Source organism: Trachymyrmex septentrionalis, unplaced genomic scaffold, assembly GCF_001594115.1.
Source record: "Trachymyrmex septentrionalis isolate Tsep2-gDNA-1 unplaced genomic scaffold, Tsep1.0 scaffold160, whole genome shotgun sequence".
Classification (NCBI taxonomy): Eukaryota; Metazoa; Arthropoda; class Insecta; order Hymenoptera; family Formicidae; genus Trachymyrmex; species Trachymyrmex septentrionalis.
Genome location: NW_017304759.1, coordinates 188,242 through 207,157, shown reverse-complemented (window position 1 = coordinate 207,157; position 18,916 = coordinate 188,242). Strand labels below are relative to the sequence as shown.

Here is an 18,916-nt window from a genome sequence, read left to right as displayed (position 1 = left end):
GGCAAAATGAAAACTAAAGCCACATGATAGTGCTTTGAACATGAAGGTAGTAACAATATGGTCTGATGCGGTAGTACTAGTTACGCCATCTCTTGAAAATCCTTTAAAATTAATGCATACTACCAATATATTACAAAAAATTAACTTTAGTGAGTTATGTAGAAATATAATTTAAAAAACAAATATTTTTGTTAACTTTTGATCTCCCCATAAGATCTATTTGAAAATATCTGAAATAAAATGAAATAAAATACATTTTGGTTTACAATATTAGATATTCTATTTAAAAACTTTGTTTTAATATTTATTAAATAATTAATTATAAACTAAATTTTTAATATTGGAAAAATTACTATCAAATTTTCCTAAAAGATTCAGCTTTCTATTTTAATTTTAAAATTTATATACTATCTGTTATATTTATTTGACGTATCATATATTTTATTGATAGATATATTTTTCAATAAACGTTCGTATATATGTTGTTCTTTTTAATTATCACATATTTATTAAAAAATTGTTTTAATTTCGGCGTACGCAATAATTAAATTATACCCTCGCATCCGTCCTCTGAATAATTGCTATTGTATCGATGGTTGTAACAGAAATGGATATTTATTATTCATTCAATAAGCATCAATTTGGAGAAATTTAATAATTTGTACATGCATTTTAGTCTGTTTTTGGTTCGTGCCGATGTCATTATTTGTCAGAGTATGTTCCCTGTATTTGAGTTAGCGATTCTATCGAGCTTGATAACTATACCGTTACATAATAAATAATTTGTGACAGGCGTAAACAAATTTAGCTGGTAGTTTACGAGCAGTAGCAATTGCTCGCGAAATCTATATGAATAATACTTGATTGCAAACCCATTTCAAGATTGGCACTTAATTACAATGAAATAGCTATATGTGCCGCAACAAATGTAAATATCGATGACATTTCAAATGGACTTATTGATCTCTTTGATACATTAACAAATGTTTAGCTAAGCTGCAAAGGAAAAAAATATATATAAGATTTAATTTAAAATGCTATACATATCTGTAACAGCGTTACAAAAATACATGAGTTGAGCTTATTCGAAAAATTCAGGATGTAATGAATATCGTAAAAAAATAAATTCTTAGTCAGGCTATTCTCTCTAGCATTAACACAGAAATAAAAGAAAATGATTCTATGCGACGCGCTGCATCGAAAATTTAACGCAAAAAAGATTCTAACGGCATGGAGCGATGTAATGAAATTTAATGTTTTGCAGTAACATAAATTAGGGAGTGTGTGTACGGCGTGATTCCATGCGTCACGTGCGTAATATGCACGTACGTGGTCAGGTCCGTAGTAAAAAAGGATCGACCTCATACGACCGCAGCATGTTAACGAGAAAGCAATAAAATTAGTCTAAAGCTAATTAAATCGAACGCGTCTCTAATAGGCTAATGGTCGGTAATTAACTATTTGCGCGGCATGCGTGCGTACGTGCCCAAGTAAACAGGTATGTGTATGGCAAGATTGTTGGAAAAATACTTATATATAGAGAGAAAGCTAACTGCTTGTGTGTGCAAGTTAAACCGTTGTTTAAGCAGCATATGGTGCAAGAAACAGCCGGCGCAAAATCGCTTATTTTGCGATATTCATAGCAGGCCACGTATGTTACCTATATTCGCTTGCGACATCGTCTTTAGTGCATACACGTTGCGATCAAGTTTCGCGAAATAGAATTAATCCATCTGTTGTTCAAAGCGGACATGGAGATAATGGCGCACTGATTACCTTAATCATTCAATCAATTATTACTTGAATTTCTTTCTGTAGAACGTGGGGAATCTGTTTTTAAGTTCAAAGTGTAATGAGTGTATATAAATCCATTTGCTAGCGATCAGTAATTTATACTGTATGGTCAGCAAATTATAATATAATTAAAATTACGAAAAGATCTTCTTTGTAAAATAAAGCCAAATAAAAGAGAAACAAAATAAAAAAGAATATAAGAAATAAAAGAGTATAGAATAATTTCTTTTCTTAATTTTTTCATCGATTGCGAATATTTGAGAAAAAAAAGTTAAACATAAAAGTTTAAAGTATGTATGTTTTTATTATACTGTTGGACAAAAAATGACTTTTTGAACATAGGAATGAGATCAGTCATTTCCCATAGTTTTTGGATGCTGAATTTGAATCTGTTTCCAAATACAATAATTCTATCATGTCACAATTTCAAAAAATTTACAGTTAAAGTTACAAGAAGAGCTATTTTGAGCTTTCGTCATATTATAACTACGTGACGTATAGACGTGGCATACGTACATATATGTATATGTGACGTGTTGGAAAAGTTTTGTGACAATTAACCCAATATATAACTATATGGCATATACGTTAAAAAATAATTCATAAACACTAGAATTTTATCTGTAATATGTATAATACTTATAAAAATATATAATATAATATTCTTATTACATAAACGTTTTTTAATACTCTTGGATATAATAATTTTAATCAAGTCAGGTTCATAATGTTTAGTAATATTTTATAGACGCGTAAATAATTGAAAACGGAAACTTTATTGTTTTTTATGTTTTGCGATCTTCTCTTTTCTCCGGTGAGCTCACCTTCGGGCGTAGTCTAAATATTAAAAATTTTGTATTTAAAGGCATTAATATTGCGAATCCATTTGTTTATCTGGTGTAAGTCACGATTATCGGGTGATAATCACGTTCAATATGTCTCGATATCAGATTGTAAAACTTAGTATTACATTTATTATTACAAGATCAATACATTTTTGTCGCGTTGTTTGTTGTGTATAAAGCATATTACTGAATTTATTGTAATTAATTAAATTGTTAATTTGCAATTACATTCAATAATTAAAGCTATTAATCATCTAACTGTGTAAAACAGTATTAGTAAATTTAATTGATCGCTGTGACTACTCTAAGGGTTCAACAGGTTGTGGGCCTAGAACATGCGGTTAATAGAGAAATGATTTGCAGATAGTAAAAAAAAGAAAACATAATAAAGAAATGAATACTTGTAGAAGTTAAAGAAAATAAAGTTTCTAATATCAAAATATAGAAGAAATTAAAATACAGATATAAAGCGTTAATTAGTATTTGGAAGAAAAGACAACTCTTGAAAATTTTTTTCAGAATTTTTCATATAATTTTTCAAATTTATGTATATTTTTATAATTTTCTCACATTTTTTTATACGAATTGGAACACTTCTCAGAAAATGTATATCTTTTCTCAGAATTTTCTATGTTAATTATAAAAAATTTTTTGTAAGATTTTTAAGACTTTTTTGTAAGTTTAATTTCTGATGAAATGTTAAAAAATGTTATAAAATCTAAAAAATTTAGAAATACTTTTTTAAAATTATGATGAAAAATATCAAACTATTTCAAAATCACATATATGAAAAATTCTGAGAAAAGATTTAAACTTTCCGAATATTTCTGAGTATTTTTGAAAAATGTTTCAATTCATATAAAAATTAAAGAAAAATTAATAAAAGAAAAATTTTTTTTATCAGGTAAAGTAAAAAAAAATTATTTTTTCTAAGCGATTAAAAAGAAGTTATTAATATAAAAAATTTTTTTTATTTAAGAATTTTGAGCAGTAGTGTTGATCTATTAGATAGAAAGTGAAAAACTGTAAAAGATTGATATGATTTGTTTGGTTAGAAAAATTGATTATTCAGAAATGGCAAAAGCATTCAGCGAAGATATTGTACATATTGAAAAACTGTTTAATGCTGAGAATTATCGTTTTTGGAAGCATCAATTAGAAATATTGTTTTGTGCTAACAATTTGTATGATGTAGTAACTGTGTGTAAGAATGTAGAAGAATGAAAATGGTTGAAAGATAATTTATTAGCTCAAAAAAACTATTGTGATGACTGTTGATAAAAAACTGTTGTCGCGTTATTTTGCTCGTCTCAACGAAATTGTAGTAGTCTCTACCGCGATGCGAATAGTGCTAAGAGGAGAATTGTAATAAGATAACCACTGGTGTTATGTGTAATCAGCTAAATATATTTTTACTTAAAAACTACAAGGCTGTCTAATCTCATCTCTCGAAGTCCTTTGTAAATCCGCGAACCGTGTCGTGAAATAGCGCACAACAGATCTAATTCAATCCATTTTTATGAATTCAAAGTTTGCATTAAAAAAATTTTAATCCATTTTAAACCATTCTCGTTTACTGGGAGGCTGTGAACAGAGAGAAAGTTTGGATTTCCAGGAAACTTATTCCTGTAATTGGACATAGTGCTTTGAGAATTTTTGCTATAGCAACAGCTAGAAATTATAAAATGATTACTTTCAATGTCAAGATAGCTTTTTCATATGGAGAGCTGAAAGATAAAATCTTTATTTATATATCCGCCAGAAAAATACAATTACAAAAACAAAATTTTAAAACTTAAAAAGACTATATATGGTTTGAAGCAAGCCATTGAGGTGAAATATAAAATTCATCAATTTTCTGAAAGAAAAAAAAAGGTATTTATGTCTTTGAGCAGCAAAAACAATGTATGTTTAAAAAAAATGATAGTGATCTGATTCTTGAAATCAGAAAACATGGATAATGGTTTGCTGATAGGAAATAATTCAGATAAAATGAACAAGATTTTAAAGGAGCAGGGAGAAGAATTTAAAATAAAAATAACAAGAGATCTGAAGGCACTTGATGCGGTAACAGCATATCAAGATTCAGTAATTCTTTCACAGCAAGATTGTATTAAGAAGATCCTACATCAATGTGGAATGGAAAATGCGAAGACTGTAAGAGTACTAATACTTAAGCAAGAGTTGAATAAAATTTCATCTAAAACAGATAAATTTCCGTTTTTAATTTAAAGAAATGGTAGGAAGTCTTTCTTATACGTCATTAAAATCAAGACCAAATATATACAGTCAACTTTGTAAGCAGATTTGTTGAAAATTATTTTCGAAAAAGAATCAATAATATAAAACATATTTTAAAATATATATTAGATTGTTCGGAAAGTAATTTCGTTTTTTCTTATGAAAATGAAAGACGATTTTCAATCAGACGCGTTTCAAATGATCATGAACGGTCGAATTCGATAAATTTAATCTCTCAGCGATCTCACGAGTTGTTATTCGCCGGTTTGCATCAATTAATGCCTTTATTGTGTCTTCATCAGCTTCAACTGGCCTTCCAGAACGTGGTGCATCTTCAACATCAAAATTGCCGAAATTTTGCAAACCAGTTTTGGCACTGGCGTTCTGTCAATACATGTTCTCCATACACATCGGATAATTTTTTTCTTGCTTGAACAGCATTTTTACCTTTTCGATAGTAAAAAAGTAAAATATGCCGAAAATTGCCTGCTTTTCACTTTCATATTTGATAGGGCACTAACCAAAAACTATTGCGTAGAATCAATCGAACTTTTTTCACAAGCAAGCCTTGCTATATCAGCTGTCAAAATATAGAATGATTATGCGGCTTAAGTGTGAAGTTGGCTGTGAAAAAAACAATAAGTCCTCTGTTGGGAAAAAACGAAATTACTTTCCGAACAACCCAATAAATAGGAATATTCAGAGAGAATCGAGGGAAAGTGAAGCTATCCCGGAAGCCGTCATTTTTAGTGCTGTTGAAGTAGTAGGAGATATGGTAGGAGCGTGATGGAACATATGGCACTGCATACATTAGTATTGTATCACACTAGTATTGTGTGTATGATATATATGTACATACACATACATGCACATTTGTGGAAATATTATTACTATAAGTGACGGAACCAATTAGAGAAGAGAAACACTCTCCGCTCTACTCTCCCTTGATTCTCTCTGGGAATATCAGTAAAGGTATAGAATACAAGAAGATGGAAATATTCCATTCGGATTGGAAATACAGCTTGCTTGAAGCATACTCAGATGCAGACTATGCAGGCGGATTTAAAAATCAGAACTGGTTACATAATATTTTTTGCAGGTGGTCCCATAAGTTAGTGTTTAAGAAAATAACTAATATTAGCAGAATATCTACTACGGAAACTGAATACATACTACATAGCTGCTGCAGAATGCTGCAAAAAACTATTATACTTGAAAACTTTGCTAGAATCTTTATGAAAAAAATTCAAAATTGGAGTGTTTATACTTAAATTTAAGTATTAACACTCAATTTTGGAAATTTACGCTCAAATTTGTATATACTTAAATTGTGAGTGTTTACACTGCAGATTAAGTGTATACATTAAAAGATTTAGAGTAGACACTCGATAACTGAGTGTTCACACTTAAGTTGGAGTGTACACGCTATAAACATTTAAAAATTTACTCTCAACACTTGTATACTCATTAGAAACGTTAAGCGATTTAAATATCTGAGTGTCATTTTTGAAATTAAATGTAAAATTAAATGTTAATCTTTATGATCTAACATTAACGTTAAAATGTTGAATATGGACGTAGGTTTATTTTGAAAAGAAATATATTTTAACCATGAAAACTTTTTGACAATATCTATTAAACAAAAGTATATTTTAACTAAAGAAATATATTTTAACCATAGAAACTTTTTTTTGTCAATATCAATATTAAACAGATATGTCACAACTGTATGTAAATTAACAAAAATCCCTCAATTTTGGTGTTAACACTCAAATTTAGGTGTTTACCATCAAAATTTAGTGATAACTATCAATATTGTGTGTATGTTTGACCGTTAACATTTGGTGTCCGTGAGAGTTGGGCATCATTGTTAGGTGTCGATTGAATGTGACCATGAATATTCGGTGTTGTCTTGGTATAGACACTCAATATTGAGTGTCAGTTAAGCGGTGAGCATAAATGTTGGATGTCGGTTGAGTGGGATCATGAATATTCGGTGTTGCCTTAGTATAGACATTCAATATTGAGTGTCAGTTAAACGTTGAATATCAATGTTGGAAGTCGATTGAGTGTTGACCAATGTTAAGTATCGGATGGGTGTGATTTAATTCGGTGAATAGTTTGATGTATACACTGGAACACCCAACCTTTACAAAAAAATACTCTCAATTTTGGACGTTAAACACTAAAAAAATATGCTCAAATTTGGGTTAAACACTTTAAAAAACGCTCAAATCAAACGTTGAGCAAATAATATATCTATGAAGTGAGAAACTTCTTTATTCACTAAAACGCGCTTATATGTTTTGACTCACTTTTGAGCCCTCTTCAGAGACAACACAAACTAACATAAATAAAGTGTGAATAAAAAATTATCTTATCATGGTGAACTTCCCTACCTCGAAAATTTAAATACCAGAATTAAACGAAAAAAGAGTGAAAGAAAAAGAAAAAAGAAAAATAAACGAAAAAAAAGAAAATAATGGAAATATCGAAATAGAGAATATAAAAAACTAATTTATCAAAAACCTTAAGATTATAATTAATTATCCCGAAAATAAAGACGCTCACCCTGATCACAAATCACAAACTATATCGCAAACATTACATGAATTATTGAAAAATCGGTTCTTGATATTTTGGCCAGTATCAGACACAGTGAGTCACTTTTAGTTTTAGCTAGTATTATTGAAGCTTACAAATGAAAAATTTTATATTAAAACGTTATTCCATAAAAATGAATCAGTCAGTCGTTCGTACGCAGTATAGTGAGTCTTTCTGGCGTGATTTTTAATTATTTTCTAACTTTTATTTTCATGGAATTGAATAACGTTTTAATGTAAAATTTTTCATTTTTAAGCTTCAATAATACTAACTAAAACTAAAAGTGACTCACTGTATTTGACTGGTCAAAATATTGAGAACCGGTTTTTGAATAATTCAAAGTAGTGGAGACCGGGGATAATAGACTCATTTTTCAGTTTCGAATTTTTACAGACGAAATTAAGAGACTTATCGGAAAAATGAATTCTGCACTAGTTATTACATACATTTGGCTGTCTAATAATATTTTAATAATAAATGTAAACTAATAATTAATATAAAAAAAAATGCATTTTTCTAATTCATTCCATCTGATTCAACTAGCCCCGGAACCGGAGAGAGAGTAAGGTAATTTGACTAATATTAAAATAAAGATTAATGTATATTAAGATTAATGTATTTTAAGGTATTGTACATCTGAATTACATATTAACGAAACGTTTATAAAAATGTATTTTAAATACAAACATAGTCATAAAATAAAAAATGTATTATATATAACTTTATATCTTTGTTATTAAATAAGTAATTTATCTACTCCGAATTGTCATCCGAATTGCAGTTATAGTAAATATAATACGATATGTTGCCCTTTATGCATTTAGAATGTGCTATATTTTATACATTGTATCCACTCGTCTTCTGGAATACTTTTTATATAACTGTCTGTGCAAACGAGACACATTGCATCATCTATCTCATTCGAGGATGAAGAATTTAGTTTATTCAGAATCTTTCTTGTAACTTTTTCAACCAAAGGATGTTTTCCTTTATTTGAATTTTCCTTACTTTTTCCTTTTCTTGTTGTCTTGCTTTTTTGTTCGATTTCCTTTCCTTTTGTTAATTCTACTTCTTTTTTTATTATCCAGCTTCTGTTTCTTGAGTGCATCTTTTTCTGATGAGTCTGTATATATTGCACTAGAACGTTTACGAGTATTTCTTCTTTTTTCTTGACACGGTCCCGCTTTTGGCATAGGTTTTATATTGAAATGTAAGTCTGTTAAACTAGACATTGAAGATAGGTTGACATTTTCCTTGATAGATGAAAGATCGATATTTTTCTGGGCAGCTGAAAAATCGATATTTTCCTTGATAACTGAAAAATCCATATTTTTCTCGTTATCTAAAAGATCGATATTTTCCTGGACAGAAAGTTCATCGTTCTCAGCTTTGATAATAGAAGAAATATTTTCTCTATCGGTCAAATAAGATCCTAAGAATTCACTTTCAGGAAATATATTTTCATTTAGAGGAGATATTCCTGAGACGCGGAAACCTGTTTGAATATTTGTTGAAGTTGTCGCCAGAGGTAATGCAGTTTTTACTATTGCTGGAATGTGATAAATAAATACAGTTTTTCCTGGATTACTAGCTAACCAGTTATCACATACTGTGTTGACATATTTTTTCAAAGGTTCATATACAGATCTATCTAGCGGTTGCAATTTATGACTGCAATGGGGAGGGAATGATAAAATTGTGACTCCATTCTGTATTAATAATCAAGTGCTTCAATAGAAAGGTAAGATTTATGGTTGTCAAGTAAAAGAAGAACAGGCCTTTCTTTAGATGGTCTAACATGACGAATAAATTTATAATATTTTATAAAATGTTCTTCTTTCATCCAACCTGGATTGGCATCATCACCTTCAGATCCAAAAGGGCCTCCTTGTACAAAATGATCTTTGTAATTGACTCTTAGAAATATAAAAAAATGTGGGATTATATTTCCTATAGCTGAAACTGCAACTGCAACAGTAATGAGAGTTCCTCTTCAGCTGAAGTCATCTTTTCTAGTTGCTTTATCCCACGACGTGCAACTACACGATTAGGAGTGTGAACAGTAGTAATCCCTGTCTCATCTATTCCAGATGTCAGATGGCTCCATTTTTAAACAATTGTAGATGTTTTCAAATTTGTGAAGAACAAATTAACATTATGTTTATTAAATGATGTCGCTCTAAAAAGACTTGTGGTTTGTGATCTTATTGATAAATTGTTATTGCGTTTAAGAAAAGATGAGAATCAATCTTCATGTACCATTTCCTTTTCATTCCAAGAATCTGGCACTTTATTTCCGTTTTTTATTGCAAATAAGCCAATTTTCTTATTTCTCTGGATGTTAAACCATAATAAATATCTGCTGCTTTTTTAATGTATTCCACTAAAGTATTGGGAGTATAAATAAGTTTCCGCCGTTTGACAAACAATGGCGCTACCAGTATGTTATAGTTAAAATTGTCAGCTGTAAAACGTCATATCGTAAGGTTGGACAAGAGGCTGGCAAGAACATAACCTTGAAATATTAGCGATTTTGCATCAGCATCTTATATCTTTTTTCATGCGAAAATGTCGAGTTTTGAGCCGAATAAGCATCATTTGCGGGAGCTTTTGATTTACTTCTTTAATTTGAAGAAATCTGCAGCTGAGGCGCATCGATTGCTTGTAAAAGCATATGGTGAGGCTGCCTTAAGTGAGAGAAGTTGCCGTGAGTCGTTTCAAAAATTTAAGAACGATGAATTTGGCGTTGAAGACAAAGAACGTAGCGGAAGGCCGAAAGTGTACGAAGACGCGGAATTGGAAGCATTATTGGATGAAGATTCGTGCCAAACGCAAGAAGTACTTGCACTTACATTAGGAGTGACTCAACCAGCAATTTCACATCGCTTAAAATCGTTGGGAATGATTCAAAAGCAAGGAAATTGTGTTCCATATGAACTGAAGCCGAGAAACGTTGAACGCCGATTTTTCACATGTAAAATGCTGTTTGCCAGGCATAAACGAAAGGGTTTTTGCACCGTGTAATCACTGGTGATGAAAAATGGATCCACTACGATAACCCAAAGAAGAAGAAATCATGGGGACCACCTGGCCATGCTTCAACATCGACAGCCAAGCCGAACATTCATGGGAAAAAGCTCATGTTGTGTATTTGGTGGGATCAGCTAGGTGTCGTTTTTTATGAGTTGCTCAAACCGAACGAAACCATTACTGGGGCTCTCTACCGAACACAATTGATGAGATTGAGCCGAGCACTCAAGGAAAAACGCGTTCACTACTACTCCAGACACGACAAAGTTATTCTTCTGCATGATAATGTTCGTCCACATGTTGCGGCGCCGATCAAAACCTACTTGGAAACACTCAATTGAGAAGTTTTACCCAACCCGCTGTATTCACCAGACATTGCTCCTTCTGATTACTACCTGTTTCGATGGATGGCGCATGGCCTGTCTGAGCAACACTTCACATCATATGAAGATACCAAAAATTGGGTCGATTCGTGGATAACTTCAAAAGATAAAGTGTTTTTCCGACGCGGTATCCGTATGCTGCCAGAAAGATGAAAAAAGTAGTGGCTAGCGATGGACAATACTTCGAATAAAACATTAGGTACCGTTCTTTCACAATAAATGCCCAATTTTTTATAAAAAACGGCGGAAACTTATTTATACTCCTAATACTTTCTTCGGTATCAAAATTTGACTTTTGATATAATCTACATGAGTTAATCGAATATTCGATACTTGACTGGAATTTTTTTCTGCAGCTTTTAATTTTGTAACATATCGATGTAAGATTTTATATAGGATATTATATTTCAATCCTGAAGAACGAATACTTTTTTCTTCTAAAATTACTTCTTTCCATGCAAATTCTATAATGTTCTTCGAAATATTTCCTTCGTCTGTCTTTCGCTTGTAAGTCCTCATGATTTCCTATAATTAAATTAATATCTCAGTATTTCATAATATTATCCGGTAAAAAATTTGTCATACATGAATACCTATGTATAAATATACACAACATATTGTATATAATTGATTTATTACACTTAAAAGTAATTTTACAAAAGAAAGAAGGATGTATGAACATATATGGATATACGAGTATTTCATATATAATTATACATATATGTTCATGAATATTTATACATGTTATGTATAAATGTTCATAAACATATATAATATAATTTATTATATGATGTATGTTTATACATATTTACATATACATGCATGAAAAATTTCTTATACGTGTAATTTAACATAAATATTATTATATATTGTATATTTATTATATATTATATATTGTATATTTTTATTATTAAAATTTATTCAAAAATTTTTGCATTATTGGTGCATTTAAAAAATATACTATGTAAATTTTTTTGAATAAAAACCGAAAAAGATGGTAAAAATACAGCTACTTATGGAACAAAGTGAGATCGCCTTGATAAAAAAAGTTGATAGAGAATAATTGAAAATGATAGGATTTCTATTAATTTGTGTCGTTTTTCATAAGTTTATATCATTTTTTATCGTTGACCTCGCGAGCATTACGATTAATCCAATATAAATCCTATCGTATTTTATCAGATTTTATAAGATTTGTACAAGATTCCTATAAGATCTGATTCAAATTAATGTATTTACGAACCAAATTTCATATTCAAAACGATAGGATTTTTCAATATTTTTACGAGGATAAAGCAAATGACAGGTTTCTTAACCTAACAAACTTTAATGATTAATATTTCAATTTGCAAGGCAAAACAATGGTTCTTTTTGCTAAATTCGTTCATTTTGTGCAAAAACACGTCGAATGAGCTTAGTTTTATCGTAATAAAGACAAATAAACAAAAAACTCTGTTAGATTTTATTAAGTAAGAACTACTCATACTATATAAATGGAAATCAAATATCTCAGATAATTATATATGATTGTAAAACAAAAACTTTAAGAATAATAATATTTACTTACGTGTACGATTTTTTTAAATTGTAGCATAACTTTTATCATAGATGCGTCTGTTTCGCGATATCATAGAAGACGACAGTCGTTGCTGCGTGCTTGGACATGTTTACGCGAGTCTTGCGCTATTTGTTTTCAACGTAGCTTCGATTAATCTAACCTAATCCTATAGTCTATTGACCCCGGTTTTCCCTACGCAATATACGGCGATAATTATCCTTATTTCGGTTGTAGTATGAGCTCACTCTCAATCGGAAATCATTGAATCGCGTAATACAAAATAACAGGAAGAACATGGACATACTATTATCACAAGAGTCACCAACCAAACAAATCCTACAATTATAATCGCGACTTTTTTGCAAAACGTCATATAAATAATCTCCTCGGCTTTATATGGGATTATTCCCGAGTGACTCCGTCAACGCAAAAAAGGGTAGGTCACGACTCAAAATTGCTGTGCACGATAAGATATGGCAATCCAACAATTATGCGCAAAACGGAACACAGCAACAAGGTTGTGGCAAGAGAGCGGCGAACATTACACGATAAGAGAATATGGTAATCTAGGTGATTCGACGAACGGCACGTAGCATCCAAAGATTAATTACTCGTGGTAACTCCTTGTATGAGCCATAGCCTTTCGGCTTGAATTGGGCACGTGCGATTCACTCGATTTTGCAATATCGGCAGTTTTACGATATTTCTACGCTTGTTTCACCGGTAAATCCTCCTTCTCGATTCTTTTAATGGTTCTCTTGGCAACTGCGTTCTCTCGCTCTCTCAATAGTACCATTACATTATCCAGGATCCTGAGTCCTCGCTGTTGATTCGGCTCGTGCCATAATGCAAGTGATTTCGGCAGGTCCGGCGAGGACACGCAGACCGCTAGGTTCTTCGGGATCGAGATATCCCGGCGCCTGATTGATTAATAGCCATGTCGTGCGATCCCGCGAATCATGTGGGTCCGCGATAGCAACATAACTTCGCGCGGTTTGGAGCGAAATCCAAATTTGACAGAATAGTCTTCTCTTAATTGACTCCTCTCGTTTCTCGCAGTTCCTCTTGCTTCATGCAGTTCTTCTTACCACTTGAGTCTTAGACCGCTTAGTCTTTTTGGTGGACGTTTTACTAGGCTGTCTTTCTGAAAAGTTGCATCATTCTGGAGGCACGTATCCTGTGCAGCTTTTTCACGTACGAGGCTTGTACCCTGGAGTTTCGGCGTCCTTGTATTTTTCTTGTAAAACAGGATCAGTAAACAGATCACTAAATAGGCATAGATAACAGATGTAAACAGCAAAAATAAAAGAGTTATATAACCTGCGTATCCACTGGGAATAGTCCGAAGCTTCTTCGATAACGGTCTTTTTTGACAGCCCTTTCCTCTGCTAGCAACCAGGTGATAGCTTGATACAATCCACGTACACAGTTATCGATTCTCACTCTGGTTATCGCTACTTAAAGATTCTTATAAAAGATAGTAAAAAAAAAAAAATAAATTAAAGTGCACGGGAGTTAGCGCCCGCACGCAAATTCGCTCAGCCTCACAAGCTAAGAGGACTCAGGATCCACTTAGCTTATCTACAACATAGTGACGGATGAAAACGTCATGTCACAATGTAAAGGTACAATACTCGCCGGACACTACCGGAAAAAGAAGGATGGGTCAACCTATGCAAGCGCTAACCTAAACGTATCGCTAAGCCGCAAAATTTTTAGTGTCTTCTTCTCAGTGGGTTTCGAACTTAGCGCCAGAAGAAATCTTTAAACGTCCTAAATCTAACTCTTCCTTCCCACAAGAAGATTTCTTTTTAGAAGAAGTTTGTATAAAATTCTGCGAATTTAGAAGGTAATCTTCTTTCTCGAGCTGGTAACTCTCTTCGATTTGGTTCTTTCTGAGCCGTTCGCCTTTTCGTAAGTTCCCGTTCAGGAATTATTTCTTTAGCTTACGCGATACTGGGTCGTTTTCTACGTCGTTTTGGTCCTGATTTGTTGGACCGTTATCTGGTTTCTTCGAAGCAACATTGCTAAAACCGTTCTCGGATCTCCATTCGCGTATTAATTTTAGCTTGAGGAGAGATTTGGGAAATTCTCATCCGTTTTGCGCATCTGGTCTATGTCCTTTCTCAGATTCTGCCATCGTCTAACGCGATTATAAAATGTAATTTCCCGATATGTCGAACGATTTTTCCAAAACACCATTTTTATTTTTATATCAACTCTATTGTTATAATTTCGACATTGAACTTTGTCTCCTCTCACAAAAACTTTACATTTCTTAAACACATTCATATCGGGATATATCTTGGAATTATCCGGTAAACATTAAATTAGATTTGTGCGCATCTTCTAAAAATTAGATCACAAGATGCAATGCTAGTAACTCAATGGAGAATTTGCACTACATTTTCTAAAGATAATTTCTTATTCTTAGGATTCGCAAGCATTTTTTGCAAATTCTTCAACATTTGGACGAATCGCTACGACAATCCGTTTGAGGCAGAATACGGAGCAGTGAATTTGAAGGTAATCCCATTTTCTTTTAATAATTGCAAGAATACTGTGAAACAAAAATTACGACCATTGTCGATAATCATTACCTTTAGCAGCCCGAAACCAGTGAAAATATCTTTGCATTCGTTAGTAATAGGTTTTACTGTGATATTTTTGACTACGCGTACGAACGGTTTGGAGTAGGCATCCATGAAAACAAAGAAAATTGCGCTCATAAAGGACCCTGCATAATCTGCATGAATGCACTTGAAAGGGCCTTTCACGGTTCTCATTTATGTATTTCTGCTTTTGGTGGATTGTTCTTGTAATAAACTCATTGCGAAAAATATTGCCTCGGCTGGGAATCGAACCCGGATCTCTTGCTTTCCGTGTCTCGGTAGTCTAAAAGCTTAGGACGCTCGCACGGAATGCAAGAGATTCGGGTTCGACTCCCGGCCGAGGCAATATTTTTCGCAATAAATTTATTACAGTTTTTTAAGATTTGGGAAATTTTTAGGGGATTATTTGTTTCAGATTGATTGTGTCAATCCGATAATTTCATCGGCTCGCAATTTATTTCTGAAAATTAATTCAATTTAAATGAGTGTATATTATATAGCAGTTCAATATCTTAACACTCGGACCGGTAAGGCGCTTCGTTTTTCAAATAATACTAATTTTTGTAAAAATGATCAATTTTTATGCTTTTTAAATATTGTAATTCAATGTGAATTATATACTGCGGCTGTGTTCTAAAATTCACTATAAGTGCTGAAAATGTATAGGATAACTCTGGTAAATACGCCGCGCTGGAATTTACGCCACAGAAGTCAGAAAAAATAAAAGGAGTGGGGGTAATTTTCCCGCAATTACTCTATTACATGCCTTTATGTTATATTAGTATTATATTGTGATTTCAGCTTCTTACTCTTAATATTAATGAATTTATTGTGAGTTGAATCGATTTGTCACTACGCATAATAAGTAACACTATCATAAATTATAATCTACATCAAATGATTAATGTAGGGCGTGTAAAAAGACTTAGTGGTTATTTCGTAATATAATACATACATGTAGTGGAATAGTAAAGCATGTTATGTAGCAAAATACAAGTGCTTTGCTTTCGTATTCTTTATTTAGTTTGTTGTTTTGTATATCCTACTTATTTGGGATACACGTATTTTTAGCGAGCGGAATTTATGTCCAAAGCATACAAAGTGTGCAGATTGAATTTCGTTCACTAAATGCAATAAACGCATTATATGAAATATGCACCTAATGTCATAATACTTGTAATATATTATATGTAGAAAGATTAGAATAATTATTTATTACTTCATATACATATTTACCATTCTTATTCTTTAATGAAACTTTATAAACATTTTATAAGTTATTGTGTCATTATACGTCTTATTTATATACATTATTTGTAAATTTTTCATGAGCCATACATAGCCCCCTCCGCCTACGAGTAGCCATATATCTCATCTCTATAGGATATACGGCAAAAATGCGGTTTCAAAAAGTTTATTTTTTAATATGAAAAATAAATACAAAATATAAATAAAAGAGAGCATTCAGCCACAAGACTAGATGTCTTAAGCGAAAGTCATATATTAAAAATTATAATATAATATAACGTAGACGTTTCGATCCAAATTTGACCATCATCAGTACATACAAAAATAAAGATGTTAAAAATAAAAATAAAATTAAACAACAATTGCTAATCAGAAAAGATTGTAAAACGATTTCCAATTCTTATGATAACATAATGGAATTGGAACTTTTTGCAAGAACAATTATTATACTAACAAAAATGTGTTTTTGTCACATTTTTGTAATTGTTCTTACAAAAAGTTCCAATTCTTGTTGTTAAATTTTACTTGCGAGATTTTGTGTCAAAAAATACATGAATCTGGAAATTATGTATTTGCCACATGGAGTCGCAGTTTACTTCTTGTAATAAAGAATCCTACGTGTAATAGAAAATAATTCATTAGCGATTAAGTAATGTTCAACTTCAAGTTTTGTCAAATTATTCTGTTATCTCGTACCATAAACGAATTGAAAATCATTTTACAATTTCTGACTAGCGTTTATTGTTTAATATTATTTATTGTTTATGTTTTTATTTTTGACATCTTTATTTTTGTATGTACTGATGATAGTCAAATCTTGACCGAAATGTCTACGTTATTATATTATAATTTTAAATATACTGACTTTCGCTTAAGACATCTAGTGTTATGGCTGAATGCTCTCTTTTATTTATATTTTGTATTGGCAAACTACTTTTAAAAAATTTCGAAAAATAAATATTTCGGATTTCTAATATTTTTTTCATAGTAGTAGACAGTACAAAATTTTTACCGATATAGTTCGTTTACTATAAACATAGTAAATAATACTTAAATTAAGTTTTTAATAAGTACGGCGTATATCGGAGTTATCCTAGTATACGTAAACTGTAGATTTTCGGCGCTGGCAGTGAATTTTGAAACACAGCCTACATATGTGCATGCATATAAGGGAAACCGGGGCATCATGGGTCACGAGGTATCGATTGTTTAACATAATCTTTCTAGAATGTTTAAGTTAATATTACTGGTACAACAATCGTTAATACGACTGTTAATTTGTTGTCCATATTTTTTGTATATATTTTATCTAAGTGGCAGTGATTAAATTTCATTGTATCGATCATTAATGGTTTTCGTGGTGCAATAATAACTTTTTAATCGCATAAAAATGTTTTAATATTGTTTTTGTAGTAGAAGATACATATATGAAGATAAGATACAAGTATCTGCTCATCTTTCCTCAACTTACTATGTTACAAGTAATAACAGTAATAACAGTAATAACAGTAATAATATTAGAATGGATCTTAACGAAATGGGGTACGAGAGTCAAAATGGAGGGATCTTGCTCAGGGACGGGAACAGTGGCGGGATTTGGTATTTGCGGCAATGAGCTTTCGAGTTCCTAACGCCTAATAATAATAATAATAACAGTAATAACAGTAATAATTTATTTTTTACAATTTTCTATTATACACATATGTATAATTAAATGTATAATTGGGGTACATCATAGGTCATACATTAAATATTCATGATGAAACGGGACAATACAGAAAATATATGTATTAAAAAGGCAGTTTCTAAGCAATTAATTTTATATTTTATCGTAATCAATTTTATATTTTATATTAATGGTTACTTTTTATTTGTTTTCTTATAACTTTTTATTTTATTATATAATAATTATTTATTAGTAATAATTATATTTTATTATATTAGTGACTATGCTAAGAATGTGTAAATTAATTGAAAATACTTTCCAACTTTCGTCATCGTTATTTTGCATAATCCTACTATTTTGTGCAACTTATACTCCGAGTATAGGGCACCATGGGTCATTTCTTAAAAAATATGTTTGTATTTTTTTTTTAACTAATAAATATTTAATATAATATATTATAGGACCGTATATGTGTGATAACATAAACTATAAAAATCGAAGCCTTAAACAGTTTAGTTGGATCTTAAATGCTTATATGATTCTTGTGTGAATTTATATACTACGTATGTAGTCCTTAGAAATAATTTTTCGATCTTGAAACGCTAACTCTATTAAACTATCGCAGTAATATCACCAATTAAATTGATTAGTAATTTAACAAATTTTTGATGCTTATTCGCATCTTCAAAACGATCTAATGTTAAATAACATATTAAAATTTGTAAATAATTAAATATTATTGCGAAAAATATTACCTCGGCCGGGAGTCGAACTCGGATCTTTTGCATTCCGTGCGAGCGTCCTAAGTCTTTAGACTAGGCCTTAGTAATATTCTTCGGGTTCAACTTTAATTTTAATTTAATTTATGATATTACAATAGTTTAATTGCATTTATAAATTTGGGAAATTAATTCGGCGCTCAGTTTGAATGACTA

At 31.2% G+C, this 18,916-nt stretch overlaps 1 protein-coding gene across 1 annotated transcript; it reads right to left on the bottom strand.

The window, feature by feature from the left end:
• Nucleotides 1-319: 319 nt before the first annotated feature.
• LOC108746198 lies at nt 320-10,890 on the bottom strand. The gene is made up of 4 exons (XM_018482814.1): nt 10,838-10,890; nt 9,333-9,400; nt 8,715-9,093; nt 320-326 (listed from the first exon to the last, which is right to left on the bottom strand). The coding sequence occupies exons 1-4, from the start codon at nt 10,888-10,890 to the stop codon at nt 320-322; spliced, it is 507 nt and encodes a 168-aa protein (XP_018338316.1).
• Between the last annotated feature and the right edge of the window lie 8,026 nt (nt 10,891-18,916).